The 20,147-nt window shown below is 46.1% G+C and overlaps 1 protein-coding gene across 1 annotated transcript; it reads right to left on the reverse strand.

The window, feature by feature from the left end:
- Positions 1-10,350: 10,350 nt before the first annotated feature.
- On the reverse strand, positions 10,351-11,956 carry LOC134462247 (gamma-crystallin M2-like). Its single transcript, XM_063215172.1, has 3 exons — positions 11,922-11,956; positions 10,811-11,053; positions 10,351-10,629 (listed from the first exon to the last, which is right to left on the reverse strand). The coding sequence occupies exons 1-3, from the start codon at positions 11,931-11,933 to the stop codon at positions 10,351-10,353; spliced, it is 534 nt and encodes a 177-aa protein (XP_063071242.1). The 5' UTR covers positions 11,934-11,956.
- Between the last annotated feature and the right edge of the window lie 8,191 nt (positions 11,957-20,147).

Genomic DNA, 20,147 nt, shown 5'->3' on the forward strand with positions numbered 1-20,147 from the left:
ACTCGGCCCAGGAGGAAGTCTACGGGTAGCTGTGGCTCTTGGCCGAACATAAGGAAGTGTGGCGATTCTCCTGTCGCTTGATGCGGGGTGGTGTTATAACAGAAGGTTACGTGCGGCAGGCAAGTTGCCCAGTCGCGCTTCCGAGAGGCCGGTAGGGTACGCAGGAGGTTGTGTAGAGTGCGGTTAAATCGCTCACATTGGCCGTTCCCAGCCGGGTGATACGGGGTGGTTCGGGACTTCTGGACCCCGTACAGCCCGCAAAGCTGCTGAATCAGGGTGCCCTCGAAACAGCGCCCCTGGTCGGAGTGGAGCCGACCAGGAATTCCGAACCGGTAGAACCATTCCACAAGCAAGACCTGGGCGACCGTCGAGGCCCGCTGATCCCGGGTGGGGACGGCGATGGAATACTTGCTGAAGACGTCCGTGATGACTAAAACGTTCTCCACCCCCCCCGACGTGGGCTCCAAAAGCGTGAAATCCACAGCTACCACTTCGTTGGGCCGAGATGCCAGTAGGTGGCCCATATGCGCGGCGGCTAGAGGAGGCTCCCCTTTGGACTCTTGGCACCTAAGGCACTTTTCACACCATCGGCGCACCTCCGCAAACATGCGGGGCCAGTAACACCGTTGCCCAACCAACTCCAGTGTTCGATTAATCCCCTGGTGGCCATGGTGCTCGTGGAGCTGGTTTAGGACCTCTGATTGCAGGGCAGCCGGCAAAACCAGCTGGAGGCACTCATCACGGCCACTGGGGTGTAGCACTCTCCGGTAAAGGACTCCATCGTTCTCCACAAACCGTTTCCACTGCCGCAACAGGATCAAGGCCAAGGGTGACAGAGCTTCCCGTTCCTCACGAGTAGGCCGCCGACGCGCCTTCCAGAAGGCCAGAATCGGCTGGATAACAGGGTCTGCTTCTTGCAGAGCGCACAGGTCCGGCAAAGGGTGGGAGGGCAGCACCGAAACAACCAACTGAGAGGCGGTGATGCTACCCCCCGGGACAGCGGCCGGTTGCAGCTGACCACCGGGGTCGCTTGCTTGCAGAGTGCGCAGAACCGGCAAAGCGTGGGGGAACAACCCCGAGACACTGGACTGAAAGGCTGTGCCGCCATCTCCCTGAGTTGCTACCTGTTGCAGCAATCTAGGGACCGCTGTACCCGGAACCAGGTCACTCACGTCTTCTTGGTCTGGCTGATTCTGCCGCGACAGGCCGTCCGCATTACCGTTAGATTTACCCGAGCGGTACTTTAATTCAAAATCAAATGATGCAAGCTGTGCGGCCCACCGGTGTTCGACCGCCCCGAGTTTGGAAGTAGTGAGGTGACTCAGGGGGTTATTATCAGTGTACACGACACACTTCTGGCCCAAGAGATATTCGCGAAACTTCTCGGTGACGGCCCATTTTAGGGCGAGGAACTCGAGCTTCATAGAACTGTAATTGTTCATATTCCGCTCTGTAGGTCTTAAAGTTCTACTGGCGTATGCCACCGGTCGGACTTTGCCGTCCACCTCCTGCGAGAGGACCGCGCCCAGTCCGCAATGGCTGGCGTCGACCTCAAGAATAAATGGGCGGCTAAAGTCCGCGTACGCCAGTACCGGCGCCGACACGAGTCTCCCCTTGAGTTCCTCAAAACTTCTTTCGCAATCCTGCCGACTACGCCAAAATGTAGTGGGCGAGACCGTTACAGGAAGTAGTTCGACTACGCCACCCCCGGGGGTGGAGCCCCCGGAGGAAATGAATTAGGGGTAGTTACAGATACCCCGGACCAACACACAATGTACCCGCACAATAGATTACCAGGCAAACACAGGTTCGTGCACAATGGAGGCAGAGACAGTGGTGACAATTAATAATTCAAATCTTTATTATTATTTTCAGTATAAAAATATGTTTGTCACTCTGTAATAAATATAAAAAGGTACTCACAATTCACAAAGTGCAGTGGGGTGGGTGTGCGGTCGCAATCACCCGCAGATAGATAAACACTTGCCCCAAAGTATGTTCACGGTAACAGTAAAGTGCAGGGGTGGGTGTGCTGCCACCACACCCGCGGATCTGTAAACACCGGCCCCAAAGTATGTTCACTAATTCACAATAGACAACACACCTGGTAGGCCTAAGGCCTTAGAACCTACATTAGGTTGTCAGACTTTGTCACTAGGGGCTGGCACGGCTAACACAATAGGGCGAATGGCACACCTCAGGATTAACCAAAAGAAAAAGTAAAGAAATAGTTCACAACAAACAGAAATAATTCACGGCAAACAGAAACAACAAGAAATCAGCAAACCATGCAAAATAAATCAAAATCCAGTAAATACATGCAGTTAAATAAGAAATTAGATAATTGGATGAAATAATGAAAAAAAAGGAAATTAGGCACAGCAAACGAAAGTAAACGAAAATCAAAACATGAGGTAAACCAACCCCAGAGGCTCAGCTCAGTGCAGTCCCCTAGGTATCCCCACACTCACTCGTCACTCACACACACACACACACACACACACACTGTGGAATGGCTCACACACTAGCTCACACCGAGCCGAGCGCCCACACGCATACACACACACACACACACACACACACTGAACTAAAGCGCGCCAACGCACACACACGCACGAATGTCCAATTTCCCGAGGCCGGAGCAGCAGCCGAGATACGGGTTCCCGGCTTCCAGAGGCACCACACAACCGGGGCTAAAAGTCGCTGCTCGTGCACCTAAACGCGTGGTGTGTCTGACCACGGCCACACGGATACAACCTGCGAGGGAGGAGGAGAGCGTTAGCCAAGCTAGCAGGACACCCACTATGACACGATTCTGCTGCCGAGAGGTTACCTTACCCGGAGATGAGGGTGCACCGATGCGCGATTCTCACAGTCGGAGTGCCAATACAGAGGTACACGGCCGAGGCGCCGGTAGCGACCACACGCTGAAACCATAATAATGGCCGTCGTTAGCAACCATGGTACGAAAACAAACAGTCAGGGCTGGGTAAAGGCACAAGCTAACCCACTATAATACATACCGGCGTGCAGGAGACGGGAAATGCGCAAGGTAACCGTTGGTATTGTCCACCGAAGCCCTTGCCAGTGGAGAAGCAAGAGATCACTCTAGCCAAGTAAGAGGCGCCAAGTTGGAATCACAACCTATTCTCGCCTGCCACGCGGGAGGTCCGGGTTCGATTCCCGGCCAATGCACCAAAGTGCACCCACGGTTTCGAGTTATTGTTTGCAGTGCAAAGACTTACAGATTGAATCACTTGCTTGTGGTGTAATGACTTACTGATTGAATCACTTGCTTGCAGTGTAATGACTTACTGATTGAATCACTTGCTTGACGTGTGAGCCTATGCGCATGTGTAACCATAGGCATCTTAGCTACTGCAGACACTGGTTACTTGCCCTGACGGCTTGGTGTAGGCCTACTGTAAGACTGTTTGTGACGGCCAACTCCGATCCCCCCCCTCATGGAATTCCTTTCCCTTTTTGTTTGAGGCGGTGCAGGAGTTTTTAATGTATGTTTACTTTCTAATTTTAAGTCACCTATGTATAAATAAAGAAATATTTTATTTGAAAACAAGAAGTACACGTCTCTGTCAAAGTCTATCCGAACCTGTTGTGCCTTGGTTTTTATCACTGGTCTATCAAGGTTTACTCTGGGTGGCGAAATTCCCCCAGTGGCGTAGTCGTGCAATTACAATTATCAATATTGATGATTATTAATTTAGGAAAATAAACATCTAAAGTTCCACTTGGTTACATTTGGCCTATAGTCGGCAGAGATAGCGTGCAGAGACGTGTGTTTTTGTTTGGGTTAGGTTTTTTTTTCATTGGTTCATTTGATTGAAAGGCATAGGTAGAAGGGCAAAACAGCAGTGGGCACGGCGGGGGGCCCCAATCTCTACAACATCCCACTGAGTCTTGGGGTGCCTGTGCCTGTGAGTGGTGTCCGTCCCCGCACAGGATGGAGGAAGACTATGAGGGACTGTTGGAGCTGAAGGACATGGCAAGGCGGCAGGGGGAACAGATCCGTCTCCTGTCGCAGTGGGTGGAGCTGCTGCAGCGGCCTCAAGGAGGGTCGCCTGGGAGCCCCAGGGTGTGTTGGCGGTGCCGTCAGCCCGGCCACCTGGCCCGGAACTGTGATGGGCAACGGGTCCCTGCTCCGCTGCAGCCCTCACCGGCAGCCCAATCGGGGCGTAATGGGAGGCCCTCCCCTCGTCGGCCAACAGTAGGTCCGCCGTCCCCTCGTCGGCCAACAGTAGGTCCGCCGTCCCCTGGACTGAGTAGTGGCCGTGCCAGCGGAGCGCTGCCGGGCTCAAGGGACATGTCCATGCCTCTCCAACCACCAACCTCCGCCCTCTTGCACTGTGTGTGTGTATGCACGATGATGTTGTTGAATTTCCTTGTTGCATTGTAGGGTGTGTGTGCGCGCCGGAGTGACTGTGTGCCTGTCTGCCTGTAGGTGCGCGACTGCCCGTGTGCACGGTTGTGGGGGAGCATACCTGCCTGCCTGACTGTGAGAGTACCAGCGTGTGAGTGTGACTGCTTGCTGTAATTGCATGCTTGTGTGAGAGTCTGCCTGTGTGCATAGGCCTACTGTGACCTGAGTCCTGGTTGTGGAAGGTTGCCCATCGTCGGGGCGACGATCTAAAAAGCTGGGAGAAAATGTAACAGGGTAGACCTGTTTACAAGATTTGTCCCTTGCCAGTTACCGTACTACTGCTACGTCACAGACTCGGCTAGCTGCTGAGTGGCTCCGCGGTAAGTGGCGGCTAGCCTATTGTTTTATAAAAACAGCCGAAAGCGGGGAGTTTGCTGGAGCTCTCCCGGTGTTAGGGCATTCTGTGCTGGCGTAGCCTACTCTGCGCTCTTAGATCCGGTGATGCCATCCCCAGCTTACCGGCTGTATGTCAGTCCATGTTGAGGTATGTGTGCTTTGTGTTAATCTTTATAATGTGTGTTTCCATCCAACTGTGTCCGAATGGTGTACTTATGACTCTCCTGTTGCTCATCAGGTGAGCCAGAGACCCTCCCCAGGTGCTGGGATCATACCAACCTGTATGTAACACTGTTAACCTGTGTCAAGGTATGTAATGTGTAGTCTACCTATGTGTTGCATTCTTGTATGTATTTAATCGTGGGCTGTCACTCACTGTTTGCCATTTGCCTGACTCCTCAGAGTGTCCCGTCGAGGGTTGGGGGCACAGAGGTAGCTCACTGCTGTTTTGCCCTGTTGTAGTTTTGCCTTCTGTTATTTGTTTTCTGTTTGTTAGTTTATTTACTTTTGTCCGGCCGCCTTTCCACCCCCCTCCCCCCTCCTCCGGTTGTGACTGTCTAATAGTTAAGGTGGGCTACGGTGTTCACCAGTTATCTCCGCCTAGCTGTAGGGCAGGCTCTCGTGCCTCTCAGTACACACTTAATATTAAAGTGGTGAAGTGCACCCACGGTTTCGAGTTATTGTTTGCAGTGCAAAGACTTACAGATTGAATCACTTGCTTGTGGTGTAATGACTTACTGATTGAATCACTTGCTTGCAGTGTAATGACTTACTGATTGAATCACTTGCTTGACGTGTGAGCCTATGCGCATGTGTAACCATAGGCATCTTAGCTACTGCAGACACTGGTTACTTGCCCTGACGGCTTGGTGTAGGCCTACTGTAAGACTGTTTGTGACGGCCAACTCAGATTCCCCCCCCTCATGAAATTCCTTTCCCTTTTTGTTTGAGGCGGTGCAGGAGTTTTTAATGTATGTTTACTTTCTAATTTTAAGTCACCTTTGTATAAATAAAGAAATATTTTATTTGAAAACAAGAAGTACACGTCTCTGTCAAAGTCTATCCGAACCTGTTGTGCCTTGGTTTTTATCACTGGTCTATCAAGGTTTACTCTGGGTGGCGAAATTCCCCCAGTGGCGTAGTCGTGCAATTACAATTATCAATATTGATGATTATTAATTTAGGAAAATAAACATCTAAAGGTCCACTTGGTTACACTTACAACCTTACTGAAAAGGGACATGAATGAGATGGTGTCATGATCGGAGCACACAAAGTATGTTTTTGATCCGTGTGCTTTCTAGTCGAGTGTGAGGCTGCCGAGACCCTTCAAGGCAGACTATCCAGCTGCTAGTAGCCTAATATTAGTCCGGTTTTAGGTAAAGAGGAAAGTGATTACCACCTGTTACATCGCGGGGCGACTTGCACATTTGTCACAAATACCCCAGGCACAGTTTCCAATCATATTTTAATAATAATACGACCGTATCTCGCTAACTACTTGAAAACATGCGATTTCAGCATTGAGTTCAATGGAGCGCTGTCAAAACTGTCCGAGGTTGTCCTTTTGCTGCGCTGTGATTGGTCAAAAAGCACTTTAGGGCGGGCCTTAGCCAAAGGTGAATTAACGACTGGCTCTTGACTTGACAACCGAATGCGATAGAACTAACGACGATGTCTTGGCCATAGCAATCTTAAATTTAGAATTAGTAACGGCAGTTCGCCAGAAAGTTATGAAAAGAAGCTTCTTGTGGCGGAAGGATGTACTTCTACAGAAAATCTTTGTTTTAGCCATTAAAGCCTCGAAATAATGCCTAAAATAACTTTCAGACAGTGTAGCAACCATGGTATAAGCGGGATAATTCCCTTTACGGTGTGCGTCTAACTGGAATTTTTTTTTACATTTTTACATTATTAAGCCATTTTTTGACAAAGGTGAGCCATTCATTTCCATTTCTCATGTCTACCTCTAAAGAATGGCTGCCACGGATTGCCGTGAAAAGGGGGGCGGGGTCACCTCTAGTCTAATAATACTCTATGGGCTACCACCTTGGTCTTTACCAAGGAGAGTAGAGACAGGAGGGCTAACTGACGTCATAACAGCGTAGTACGAAATGATGGCGAGGGGAGTACGGACATTTTATTCTTCTTCTGCAGTCAGTATTGGAAGCATCAGGGAAGCATGCAATGCCACTTCCGCGAGGGTCAGAGTGTGGAACAGGTCATAGGACAGCGTGAATGTTTGTCAGCTGTCCTTAATTACCCCCAGCAATTACTGCTGACCAACAATTGCAGTTAATTTGGCCACAAATTATCCATCATGGTGTCGCCCCCACTGACCATGCGCAAGGGAGTACGGAAATTGTATCCATCGCACCCACTGACCCAGTGATGTAGTCTACTTTTTTATGGTGGGTATACTGTATATTTGAATTTTTTTTGAAGTGGGTATACTTTATGTATTTGTGCTATTCAAAACAATGGATCAATCAATATTAAGTGGGTATACTGAAATCCCTGACATTTAGAAGTGGGTATACTCCAGGCACGTGCACTCCAATACGGCAGGGGAGGCACGGCCTCACCAGCCAGACCTGAGAATGATGAGCTGCAGTAAATGTGAATAATAGTAACAATAACAGCTATTGTTTTCGAGCATCTGCACCATAACTACCATTTGAGCAGTATTTAAACAGTTTCACTAATTGTCAATCATTTCCGTGGCCAAAATCATAATATTTGCCCATTTCATGTCAAATTGCTCCGAATACGGTGAATTTGGGGCAACTCTGAACTGGCCTCACCCCGGATTGCGCAATCCCTCGTTAACAAGCTTCAGCGCATGCGCCATTTTGCTCGTTCTGTGAATGCAACCTGGTAATATTGTATTAAACGTTTTTATACACTTAATAGAAGTATGTATGGTGTGCCCTCAATTCCTGATAATGTTCTACTATTTTCTACTTGTGATTATCATTTCTTTACTCTGAACGCTTTGGCATAACGCCCACTGAAATATACAGTGGTGAGGCCAGCAGTAGCCTGGCCGCAGACTCCTTCTGGCATTGAGAGTATTGCTGGCCAGTTACGTCATAGCGAATCTGAAGTTCACAATACAGTCAGTCGGTGTTGTTGGCTAGCTTGTTCACTTTGTCTGCTACAAGTGGATTTCATAACGAAACTAAGAGCATTCTCAAAGTTGGATTTCCAAGAGGAAAATATGTGATAAAGAATGGAGGACCGACAGAGCTGAAGGGTTTGCTACTGCAGGTGACGGTCAGAAGGTTATAACTACCCGATCATTTCAAAGTGAGTGGTACAACAGAAACTATTTTTTGTTTCCCCTGTGTCTTGTTTGCAACCGGCGAGAATGTGTGGAAGACCATTCGCATGGAATTGTACGACTTAACAATTTACTAAGGACTAAGGAGCCTCACGAAACACAAATCCTCGCGGCTACTCATATTCATATTCAATGCCAAATTGCTTTGGACGTTTGGGGCGTCTCGAATAGATGTGGCTTTGGATGGACAGCACCGGCTAAAGTAACGTTAGCATGCGCAACGCCAAAGTGAAGGAAAAGAGCGGCGCATGGACCTGATGTACGAGGTTAAGGTAAGATCAGTGTTTCCTATGTGTGTGAAGCCTGTGTTTGAGAATCCGCCGTGATTCTGTCTGGTGTGGTGGTAGCTTTTGTGATCTGAACAGGATTCTCATGTGCCCTGTAACTGTTTGTAAAGTTGAGTAGGCTACAGGGTGCCGTTGAGGTAAATCAAATATACCCGTGTAACTACAAGACTCTGATCTAATTCCAAAGTGTAGGCATAACATAAAGGACAGTCCCAAAATATTTGGTGACCATATCGAAGCTTGTGTAGTAATCTCTGTTTAAATGTTGACATTCGCTTCCTGCCACACCTTTGTCCCACATCGTTTGCCGTAGCCTCGTACAAGTAGATGTAGGCCTACATTTGCACGAGAATCCGGTGCTCATCACAAAAGCTATCACACCAGTTTGTTCGCCGTGGTGCTCAGCGGACTATATGACACCATGTTTTGAATCCTGTGTGTGTGTCTTCCATTGAGCATCCGCCGTGATGTGGTTTAGGCTATGTGAGACCACTGTTTGAATCCTGTGTGTGTGAGAGCAGTGGGCTGTGAAGGAGCGTACACTCTTCACTACTCTCCTCTCCTCTCCTCTCCTCTCCTCTCCTCTCCTCTCCTCTCCTCTTCCCTCTAATCCTCTCCTCTTCTCCTCTCCTATCCTCTTCTCTCTTCTCCTCTCCTCTCCTCTCCTCTCTCTTCTCCTCCCCTCCTCTCTCATCTCCTCTTCTCTCCTCCTCTTCTCTCCCCTCCCCTTCTCTCCTCTCCTCTCCTCTCCTCTCCACTACTCTCCTCTCCTCTGCTCTGCTGTCCACATTGGTGCTGAGTGTTTTATGTGAGACCACTGTTTGAATCCTGTGTGTGTGTGTGTGTGTGTGTGTGTGTGTGTGTGTGTGTGTGTGTGTGTGTGTGTGTGTGTGTGTGTGTGTGTGAGGGAGAGAGAGAGATCTAATAGCATTTTCTCTGCGGAAATGCAGTATGTCAAAATATGTAGGCCTACCTTATGTTAAGAAAGCTGCTACGACATATGGAACTTGTCGGTAGGCCTATTTGGCAATTATTTATTTGAAAATCTGATATTGAAAAAGTTGCCTCACCAGCCATAAATCCCAGCGCACGTCACTGGTATACTCCGTATACCCGCGTTCTACGTAGACTACACCACTGCACTGACCAATGACCATGCGCAAGGGAGTTAATTTTCCATCCACTCGTGTCCTCAGGCAACGCCCCCATACTACACCGTGGCCAATGCATTTCCCCCCGAGAGATTGTTCTTCTGTTGAGTTTCTTTGGTAGCCTATTCACTTTTTCACCAGCATAATTTCACAAAAATGGAAAAATATGTCATTTAAGTTATACTATTGAACTTCCTTTTCTGTAGTAAACTCAACAGATGTTGTATTAAACTTAATCTATATCATTTTGGAAATAACTTGTGTTCCTCTTGAAATCAGGGCTTGAAAACAAAATTATGTTTCAATCATTCCGTTCTGAACGGTTCAGGTGTTCTTGGGCCCCGCCACCAACATTTCATTCCTGAACCGGTTCGGAACGTAAAATAGCGTTCATCGATATTGTTCTGGAAGTATTTGTCGGGCATATCAAGTCTATTTTTGTTTGGGCAGCGAACAGTTACCGGTTTTGTGGATTTCAGAAGAACGTTTCTGTTCCGGAACAGTTGAAGACCATTTTGTTTTCTGTTCCTCATAAAATTCCATTCGTTTTCGGTTTTCGTTCCTGGTTCGGAGCCCTGGTTGAAATAGCCTATTGGTCAAAATGTTACTTTTCAACAGGGATGTACTCATTATGATAGATATAGATGTAGATAGATATGACAGACCAACATCATATATTCCTTTAATTTCTTAATTAATCCCTGTGACAGAATCTGTATGACAAAAAGTCATGAAGTCAAGCTTTCATTCAAAACATTTTATTCAAACTTCTTCCCAATACAATTGAATGGCATTTTAGTACCAAGAATCCATGATACGCCTCATGCTCATGAATCTCATGTTGTGGTATCCCATGTTCATAAAGTTTCTGTACTCTCCAGGAGGGAAGTACCACATCTTGCCTCTGTACTGGGGCTGCTCATACATGAGCCAGTGGCCATCCATCACATGGCAAGACATGCAGTGGTTCATACGGTAGCGATCCATGATGGAGTTACAGTCATCCATACACTCGTGCATCTGACCACCGAAGTTCTCCCTCTCGTAGATTCTCATTCTGTAGTTTCCTCTGTACTGTAAGTACAAGTACATGCAGATTAGAAAGGAATCCCACACTCATAATAGCAGTTTTGCTTTATAATCATAAGTGTTATTAAAAAAATGTTTTATACTCAACACAAATTTCAAAAGTCAAGCATAAGTCAGAGAAACAATTTCATAAAATGTACTCCTACAGTATTAGCCATGTATTTACCATGGGGATGAAGCGGCAGGATCTGATGGAGTTGTTCCAACCCCACATGCTCATGTAGTCAGGGTACTCGCCCCTCCTCATGAAGTACTGGTTTCCCATGTAGTTGGGCTGGTCGTACATCATCCAGCAACCAGTGTGCACCCTGAAGGAGCCGCAGCGGCTGAGGTGGGAGGAGAAATCAGCATAGTCTCCATTGCAGTCCCAGGAACGGCCCCCATAGTTCCTCTCCTCGTAGAAGGTCACCTACAGAAACAATCATCTTTTTGTTATTATTCAGACCAGAGTCGTTGACAATGAATTGCCCTAATCTACGTCATTGTTGACATTGGTGTTTTGAAAAATGAGAAAAGGTTGTACCATTAATAGATTCTATATAATAAAGAATCTATGCATGGTGCGACATTTTCTCATTTCTCAGTTTTACAATATTTTGGTCAACACTCTCAAAACAAGAAAAACTTGTTCGGTGAAGCCTGCTCCAATCTTTATGACATTGGTGTTTTATAATTGACCAAGAAATTGAAACTTCTCAAGCTATCGAATGAGGCATAGTACTATGTAATTTCATACTGCTTCAATGATTTGAAGCCATATAAATGATTTGATCATACAGAGAAATGGAAGTAGTCTTACCTGGACACCTTAGTCTGTATAAACTCGTTACTTTTGCAAAGCAATTGTGTATTCATTTTAAAGTGTCCTTTAAAATATTGTACCTTCAGGTAGGCCTATAATTTTACTTTTACAAAAGGTCTGTCTCATAACCATTTTGGAACCAAACGTAGCAGTTTTGACCCTGCTATTAAATTGGTCCCCAAATTACTATTTATTCATTTACTTTTCCAGAAAAGGTACCGGCCCGGTGACAAACTTTGCACCCTCTTAGGTACACAGTGATGCTTTCATTTCTCTAATTGTAATTAACCTAAAATGGATATTTTGTCTTCTGATTTTGTATGCAGCATTTGTGTTACAGGTGAAGACCACTTAAAAACATTAAAGTTAATTTCCTGATGCCATTACCACAGCACACATTTACTTCCAAGAAAAAATGGTAGCAAATGACAAAATAAATGTCACTGTAATCTTCACTAGAACCACAGTATCTTACCCTGCCCATCATGTTTGCAGCTGTTGAGTCTGACCTGGTTTGCCAGTTCATTCACATGTGGCAGCTTTTATACTGGCCATTGGTTCCCACCATTTGTTGTAGCCTACCTTTGTTTTAAAGCCCTGAGTCAGTTTCACAAAAAGTCTTTGTTGTAAGAGCGCTTCCTGGACTCAAAAAGGTGCTCTTTGAGGTGCTCTTTGGATGGGCAAATGTAGAAGTTGAAAAAGAACAAATACCAAGGCACTCTCTTCTATCAAAAGTAAAAAGCCTTTATTCCATGGCTTGGTTACAATAAACCTTTAAAAAAATTCCAGCATGTTACGGCCGTCCGGCCTTCCTCAGGGAGTAAATAAAAAAACCTTTTCAACCCCTGAGTCAGTTTTTTTGTTTTTCATGATTCCATATCTTTTTCCTCTGAGTTGAGTGACTCCATATTTTTTTCTCTATGCATGCTCTAAAAAGTAACAATTACTTACTAACAAAATTGATTTTCTTGATTCCTTTTGGTGTTTCTTAAAGCCAGATAGTTGCCCTTTTAAAATACTTCAGTGTTGTGTCGCGTCTGTGATCCATCTTTTTGTTGTATAAAATTAAAACGACTGAATGAACATCCTCCATGACAGGTGATTCCATACTTTTTGCCAGGGGTTGTACTTAGAATTTGATGGCGGTGGTAAGTATTCATGAAAAAGGTAACGTTAGTGTATGGGCCGCATGAACTCTGGAAATAAACTACTAAAAATATTACACAATGCACCTTTAAATTCTAAGTGGCATAAAATGTTTTTTTCATAGCTTCATTTCTCAGCAGTTCCTCTTTTTCATAATCATAATCTAGGCAGTTTACTGTAAGCTGAAATGTTTAATACTTCTGACATGTAGAAATATTCCAAGAATGGCCTCAAGTCATTCCAAAGCTTCATCCAGATGTTCCATTTGCTGTCATTGTCCCCAAAGGGGTCAGCTGTCCCAGGCCCAGGGAGTGGGAGGCCCCGATTTGGGTCCTCAGTATATTGCATGTATTGGATGTGTGGGCACTTCAGATGACCTTATCCCAGGCCAGGCCAAAACTGTCGGGGGCCCTGGCCGTCATCCCCCTCAGACCTCTTCTCCTCCCCTTCCTCTTCCTCCCGACCTCTTTGCATCAGTACCTCTTGTCTTCCTCTGGACTCGCTGTAGGACACATCATTGTCGCCTCTTTAAGCCATCTCTCCTCTTCAATCTCCTCCTCTTTAACACATTCATCATCTTCAATCTCCTCTTTAAACCACCTCTCATCTTCAATCGCCTCCTCTTTGACCCATTTCTCCTCTTCGATCTCCTCCTCTTTGAGCCGTTTTTCATCTCCAGTCTCCTCCTTCTTACTGCCAATTAGCCAATTGGCAGTATCGTAATTCTCCACCTCCTCCTCCAGTTGTCTTCTCATCCTCTAGTCTGCTCCTCTTTAAGTCTGTTCCGCAGAGTTCACCTTCATCTTCACCTGCTCTGTATTGCTCCTCCTTTTTTCAATCTCTCCTCATCACTCCCCCTTCTTTAGTCTCTTCATCCTCCTCCTCTTTCTCTCATCTTCAATCTCCTCCTCTTTACCCCATTTATCATTTTCAATAGCCTCCTCTTTCATTGACTCATCATAGTTGTCTCCTCATCTTTAATACGTTTCTCATCTTCTATCTCCTCCTCCTTACTGCCAATTAGCAGTGTCGTAATTCTCCACCTCCTCCTCCACAGTCATCTCCTCCTCATCCTCTAGTTTGCTCCTCTTTAAGTTTGTTCCACACAGTTCACCTCCATCTTAACCTGCTCCACATTACTCCTCCTCTCTTCCTCCCTCCTCATCAGTCTGCTCCTCTCATTGTTCAACTCCTCCTTAACAAGCTCGTCAATACCCCCCCCCTCTCTCTTCATCTGTAATGTCCTCCTCTTCAGACTGCTCCTCATAGCTCATCTCCACCTTCTGCTCCACACTACTCCCCCTCTCTTCAATCTCCCGTCGTTACACCCCCCCCCTTTTTTTCTTTAGTCTTTTTCTCGTCTCCTCTTGTTTTATCTGAAATTTTACCTAATCCCCCCATCCCCTGTTTAGTCATAGGCCTGTAATAATTAATAAATCAATTCATGAATCAATAATTTCTATCTGGATGCTTGTACTTGTATGTTTGAATGAACATCCCATGACAGTGGTGTGGTCTCTTAACATCACATTACGATATTCTTGTTTGTCTATTATTTTGTTATATTGGTTTTGGCTTACAACAACAAAAAATCAGTATCATCATTAGTTATCACTTTAACTTGTTGGTCAACTAATTATCTAGCAAAATCCATTAACTAAACATTGTTTTCTCATTTTAAAACCACTCTTTCTCAAGTTGAATGTTGGTGCTTGAGCTGCTCTCTATAAAAGGAAGATGAGTAAAAGTAACCCAAGTCAACAGTTGACACAAATCTAAACAATGCAAAGAGTACAGACCTGATTGCTACTTGACGTAGCGAGTTGTTTGAGCTTCTTATCCAGTTCCTGTAGGCTCTGTTCTATTTTCCTTGTCCTTTCCTCATCCTCTTGCTTTTTAGCCGCCGCCTTCTCCTCTGCCTTCACCTTTTTCGCTTCTTAGGCAGCCCATTTATTCATGGACATTTCTACTCTTTTCCAGTCCCTCAGGCCCACCTGCAGATTGTGACGTTTTTCCTGCTCTCTGTCTGCTCATGATACGGGGCCATCATACAGCGCTAATCAGACAGAAGGACAAAAGAACATCAGTATGGTTACTCCACTTCTCCACCTCATGGCTTTTAAAGGACGTGATTGGTAATGAGATTGAAGTTCAATGAAAATGCTGGTTTTCTTACCATAAAGATGGTGTCCTTCCTTCTCCTCTCTGACATACTGTATGTCCTGTTGATTTTGTCTTGATAGTGCTTGGTGACATTTTTGTTAACCCAGCAGAACACCCTATCTATTACATCCTTGCCCTCCTTTGGAGCGTTGTCGCTTGTCCCTGACGGGTTCTGCTCTGTGGAGGCTGCTGCCTCACCCTGTGCCGTAGATTGAGATGGGCGATGCCCTATCGTCTCCAGGTAGCTTATCTTCTCCATAATTCTGTCCCAGTCCACTGTACGAGGGTCTTGCACGTTCACCTTCTCCACTTGAGCAGTAGCAGTAGTTGCAGCGCTACTAGCTCGTAACTCCTTGGCCACTGAACAGATTGGTGCTACCTTGCCCCCTGGTGGAATTGGTACCTTCCTGGCCCCCTGGAGGGATTGATGCCTCCTTGGCCACTGGAGAGATCGATGCTACCTTGGCCACTGAAGCGATTGATGCCACCTTGGCTAGTGGGGGAATTGGTACCTCCTTGGCCACTTAACAGATTGGTGCTACATTGGCCCCTGGTGGGATTGGTACCTTCTTGGCCCCTGGTGGAATTGGTGCTTCCTTGGCCATCCTTGGTGGCACCTGTGCAGTGCTGGGGGTTTGGTGAATCCCACTGCCACCGTTAGCACCACGAGACTTAAACGTCCGAGGTCTGTTTTTGCCTTCGACATTGGCTTGAACGACAGGGTGAAAGAGTTCTTGCTTTCTTTCTGCTCGGCCTGATTGCTTTGGGTAATCTCTCTTGATATTGTTTGTTCCCTGTTTGCTTCCTGTAAGTGCAGACTTCCTGAGACAGTCTCCTTGTCCACTATTTGTGCTGGGTTCGCTCTCTGCTTGTCTGTGCTTCTGAGGCCAGTCTTACCTGTAGCTGGTTCTTTTCCATTCACTGTCGGTTTGTTAACATTTCTCTGCATTGCTAACAGCTGTTCCTCACATTCTGCCTCTGAGTCTAAGTTCTCTGAGGTAAGGCTTACCGGTAACTCTTTCTTTTGCATTTGATTTCTGCTTGTTTGCGTTTCTCTGGCTAATGAGCTTTGGCAATGGCTGTTTTTCACACTCTGCCTCTGAGTCTGAGCTCTCCGAACCGTCTGTCAAACGATCACTCTCCGTACAGCCAGAGCCAGTCTTCTTTGCCACCAGTTGTGCTGGATTTGCCTTCTGTTTGTTGGTGTTTCTGGGGCAGGTTTTACCAATAACAATTTCTTTTTTTCTGCTTTCTTCTTCAAATTTATCTGGCTAGACTTCCTTGCTAACAAGAGAGATTCCCTGCGCAAAATAAGGACTTAAAAAAATGCCCGTTTCACTCTGTGTTCCTTCCCCACGAGAGGAGAGTGGTGCGGTGTAGCGTTTATCAGTTGAGACAGTAGAAAGTGTAGATATAAGGGATATTTTCAGAACAATAACTAAGGAAGCGCAGTGGAAAGTTTCCCATGGGAGGAGAGCAGACTGACGAGGTGCCTGTTTTGATTAAGTTAATGGCGAGGCGAGGCATTTAGAATTTCGACAAGATGCACAGGGATTTTTTAGAATCTAGTGAGATCTGTAAATCTGTAGGAATCATCATGCCAACTGCAGCATAATCTAGTGGGCAAGAAGTCAGACGCGCCTATATCGGACGTGTAGAACATTGGGGCGACTGACTTGACAACCAAATGCGATAGAATTAACGACTGGCTCTGGACTTGAAAACCGAATGCGATAGAACTAACCACGTGTCTTTTTAGCAACCTTAAATTTAGATTTAGTAATGGCAGTTCGCCAGAAAGTTATGAAAAGAAGCTTCTTGTGGCGGAAGGAAGTTAGCCTAGCGCAGCCACACCCGTACAGCAAAAAGCTGTACCAGGGTCTAGGAGGGCTGGGCGGCAGTGTGGGCGGGATAAACGGTTGCTTCAGCACTCAACGTCACGCAATAGGATGGTGGAACAACCAATCCCCACACACTTCTGTGTAACGTCACAGCTGTCTTTCACAACGTGCACGCGACACGCCCCTTTGTAGGTGCAGCGGCAACTTCGAGCCGTCGTAGCAGTGAATTCGTGTGATGACCACAGCCACAAACAAGTTTCCTAATAAATCGTGTTTTCACTTATACAGTTCAAAAATGCATCGTTTTCAACCACATGGCCCACCTTGATCAATCAGCGAAATGTCGAGCAATGTGGGTCTTGTTAAATGGTTATATTTATGATTGTTGTCAACATGGCATGTTCGGTGTTAGCTAGCTAGCTGTATACCCATAACTAATACATGGCTAGCCGCTAGCTCGGTAGACCAGGTAGCACTAGGTGTCATTCCCATCTACTTAGTAAGCGACTGACAGACTTTCAAAGCTCCCAAATGTCTCGTTTTTAATGACATGGATCTTATTAGAATTTGGGGCAGGCATATAATACAAGGCTGGATACCTAGCTCTGTTATTGACGACAGGTTAACTAGCCACTAGCGAGGGCCTCTTTGTAGGTGAAGCGGCAACTTCCAGCCGTCGTAGCAGTGAAAGCGTGTGATGACCACAGCCACAAACAAGTTTCCTAATAAATCGTGTTTTCACTTATACAGTTCAAAAATGCCTCGTTTTCAACCACATGGCCCTCTTTGATCAATCAGCGAAATGTCGCAATTTGTGGCTTGTTAAATGGTTATATTTATGATTGTTGTCAACATGGCATGTTCGGTGTTAGCTAGCTAGCTGTATACCCATAACTTTCCCTGATTGTCGCTCCCAACGCAGGACGCTCCCCGGTCAGCTCGCTCCCACTAGCCAGACTATCGATCCCATCTATTTAGTAAGCTACTCAAAGACTTTCAAAACTCCCAAATGTCTCGTTTTTAATGGCATGTGTCTTATTAGAAATTGGGGCCGCAATTTCATTCTACACCTACAGTAGTGGTCTGATAATAGCGTGTGACTATCTGGTTCTGTAAAATGCTCAACTTAGCTTACCGAGCTAGTTTAAAACATCGAATGATCAAATGGTAATGTGTTGAGATCTATTTGTGTCCGATAAGTTCATGGTGTATTATTACATCAATTCATGTCAGCCACGAAATGTATTATCATCCAGGCTTTTTAAATTAAGTAAACACTTTCGTGCAGTACGTAGCACGGACGGACAACATGCTTCTTCTTAGAAAGTTTCCTGTTTACTAGGTAGCCCGGCCCCCCTCGCGATTTGATTGGCCCTGTCATCGGATAACTTTCAGCCTCGCAAAACGACCGGGGTCCGCTAGACTGCCCCCGGGAGCAAATTCAATTTGCGGTCGCTAGGGGCGTCTAGATTTCTAGGCTAGAAGGAAGTAGTTCTACAGAAAACCTTTGTTTTAGCCATTAAAGCATCGAAATAATGCCTAAAAAACTTTCAGACAGTGTAGCAACCGTGGTATGTAAGGGTTAACGTTCGGCGAGAAGGTCGCTACCGTGGAATAGCAGCACGACAGAGAGAATCTTTAGACCCCGACGCGGAGCGGCGTTCTCTCTGAAGTGCTGCTATTCCACAAAGCGACCAACTCGCCGAAAGTTAACCCGCTTATTATATGGATATACTTAAATGATTCACACATGGCGGGGACATTTCTTTAGGCCTATTTAATGTGTAGTCTATTATAGTTTTTAATGTCAAAAGATTGTTGCTGCGCAAAACAAAACAGTGCCGTTGTGGAACACCGCGAACAGCTAGGTAGCCAGGACAACAGGTGTTGTCTATCACAGCAGCAGATTAGAGTCTTGTTGAAAAGTCGCTTTAGCAGTGAAAAGTCTTGTTGCCATTGACAGCGGTCTGTTATAGACCAACCCGTCCGTTATCGAAAAATAACAGACGTGCGAACGTTGGGGAGCCCCGTTGAAATGAATGGAGCATTCGACCGATGACGTCACAACCATATAATAAAAGCGGGATAATTGACTTTACGGTGTGCATCTAACAGGAAAAATAATGCACACCGAGGTGTAACGGTGCATTACCACCTAGGTATGCATTATTTTTCCTGTTAGACGCACACCGTGTTGTCAATTATCCCTTACGTGTATGTAGGCCTAGTAGGCACCTTTAGTCAATGCAACTCAATGGAGAACACGCCCTCAAGTCAAGTCAAGTAGGTTTTATTGTCAATTTCTTTACATGCACTGGTCATACAAAGAATTTGAAATTACATTTCTTGCTTTCCCATACAGACATAGACTAATCTAGGTAAGGACATAGACAGTATAGACATAGACAGTACTTATACATGGACTTAAGACAGTATGGACATAGACAGTGCTCATACAGACATTTAAAGTGCAAGACTGGACAACAGAAGACTTGTAGAGGACATACATTAAGAGGTATTTGTTGTGCTTTTGTGCTTTTCCTAAAAAAAAAGTCCTTTATAGCGTTCTGACATGGTAATAGTAGCATTTTGAAGAAAATAAATATTAAAAAAGGTCTGTCAAGTACACCAGCAGCAGTGTGTGTGTGTGTGTGTGTGTGTGTGTGTGTATGTGTGTGTGTGTATGTGTTTAGTGCAGGTAGAAGGTGCGGTGTGCGTCTTGTGTGTGTGTTCGTGTGTCTGTGTGTGTGTGTGTGTGTGTGTGTGTGTGTGTCAGTGTGTGTATATTTGGGTTTAGTGCAGAAAGTGCAGTGTGCTTGTGTGTGTGTGTGTGTGTGTGTGTGTGTGTGTGTGTGTGTGTGTGTGTGTGTGTGTGAGCATGTTTTGAGTTAGTGCAGGTTGAAAGTTCAGTCACAAGTATAGTAGTGCAGGTGGAATGTTCAGTCGCAGATATGGTGGTGGGGGATGGGGGGGGGGGGTTGTCAGTGGCCTTGCTGGCTAGAGGCTGACAGTCGAGGGAGAGTGGGTTGAGTGTTCAGCATCTTGATCGCTTGGTGCATTGTGCTGCTCGCCAGCCTGGTGGTACGGGAACGGAGGCGCCTGTACCTCTTTCCAGAGGGCAGGAGGCTGAACAGTTTGTGTGCAGGGTGGCTTGTGTCTTTGATGATCATCAGTGCTTTCCGGGTGAGGCGTGTGGTGTAAATGTCCTGCAGGGAGGGGAGTGGTACTCCAATGATCTTCTTCGCTGTGTTCACAACACGCTGGAGTGTCTTCCTGTTTTTCTCCGTGCAGCTTCCTCCCCACACTGTGATGCAGTTGGACACGACGCTCTCTATGGTTCCTCTGTAGAATGTTGTCATGATGGAGGGTGTAGCACTTGCCTTCTTTAGTTTGCGCAGGAAGTAGAGACGCTGATGGGCCTTCTTCGCCAGTGATGTAGTGTTGGTGGTCCAAGAGAGGTCGTCGCTGATGTGCACTCCAAGGAACTTGGTGCTGCTCACTCTCTCCACAGCATCGCCGTCGATGGTCAGTGGTGGCAGTTGTTTTTGGAC

This window comes from Engraulis encrasicolus, chromosome 14, assembly GCF_034702125.1.
Source record: "Engraulis encrasicolus isolate BLACKSEA-1 chromosome 14, IST_EnEncr_1.0, whole genome shotgun sequence".
In the NCBI taxonomy this organism is placed as follows: domain Eukaryota; kingdom Metazoa; phylum Chordata; class Actinopteri; order Clupeiformes; family Engraulidae; genus Engraulis; species Engraulis encrasicolus.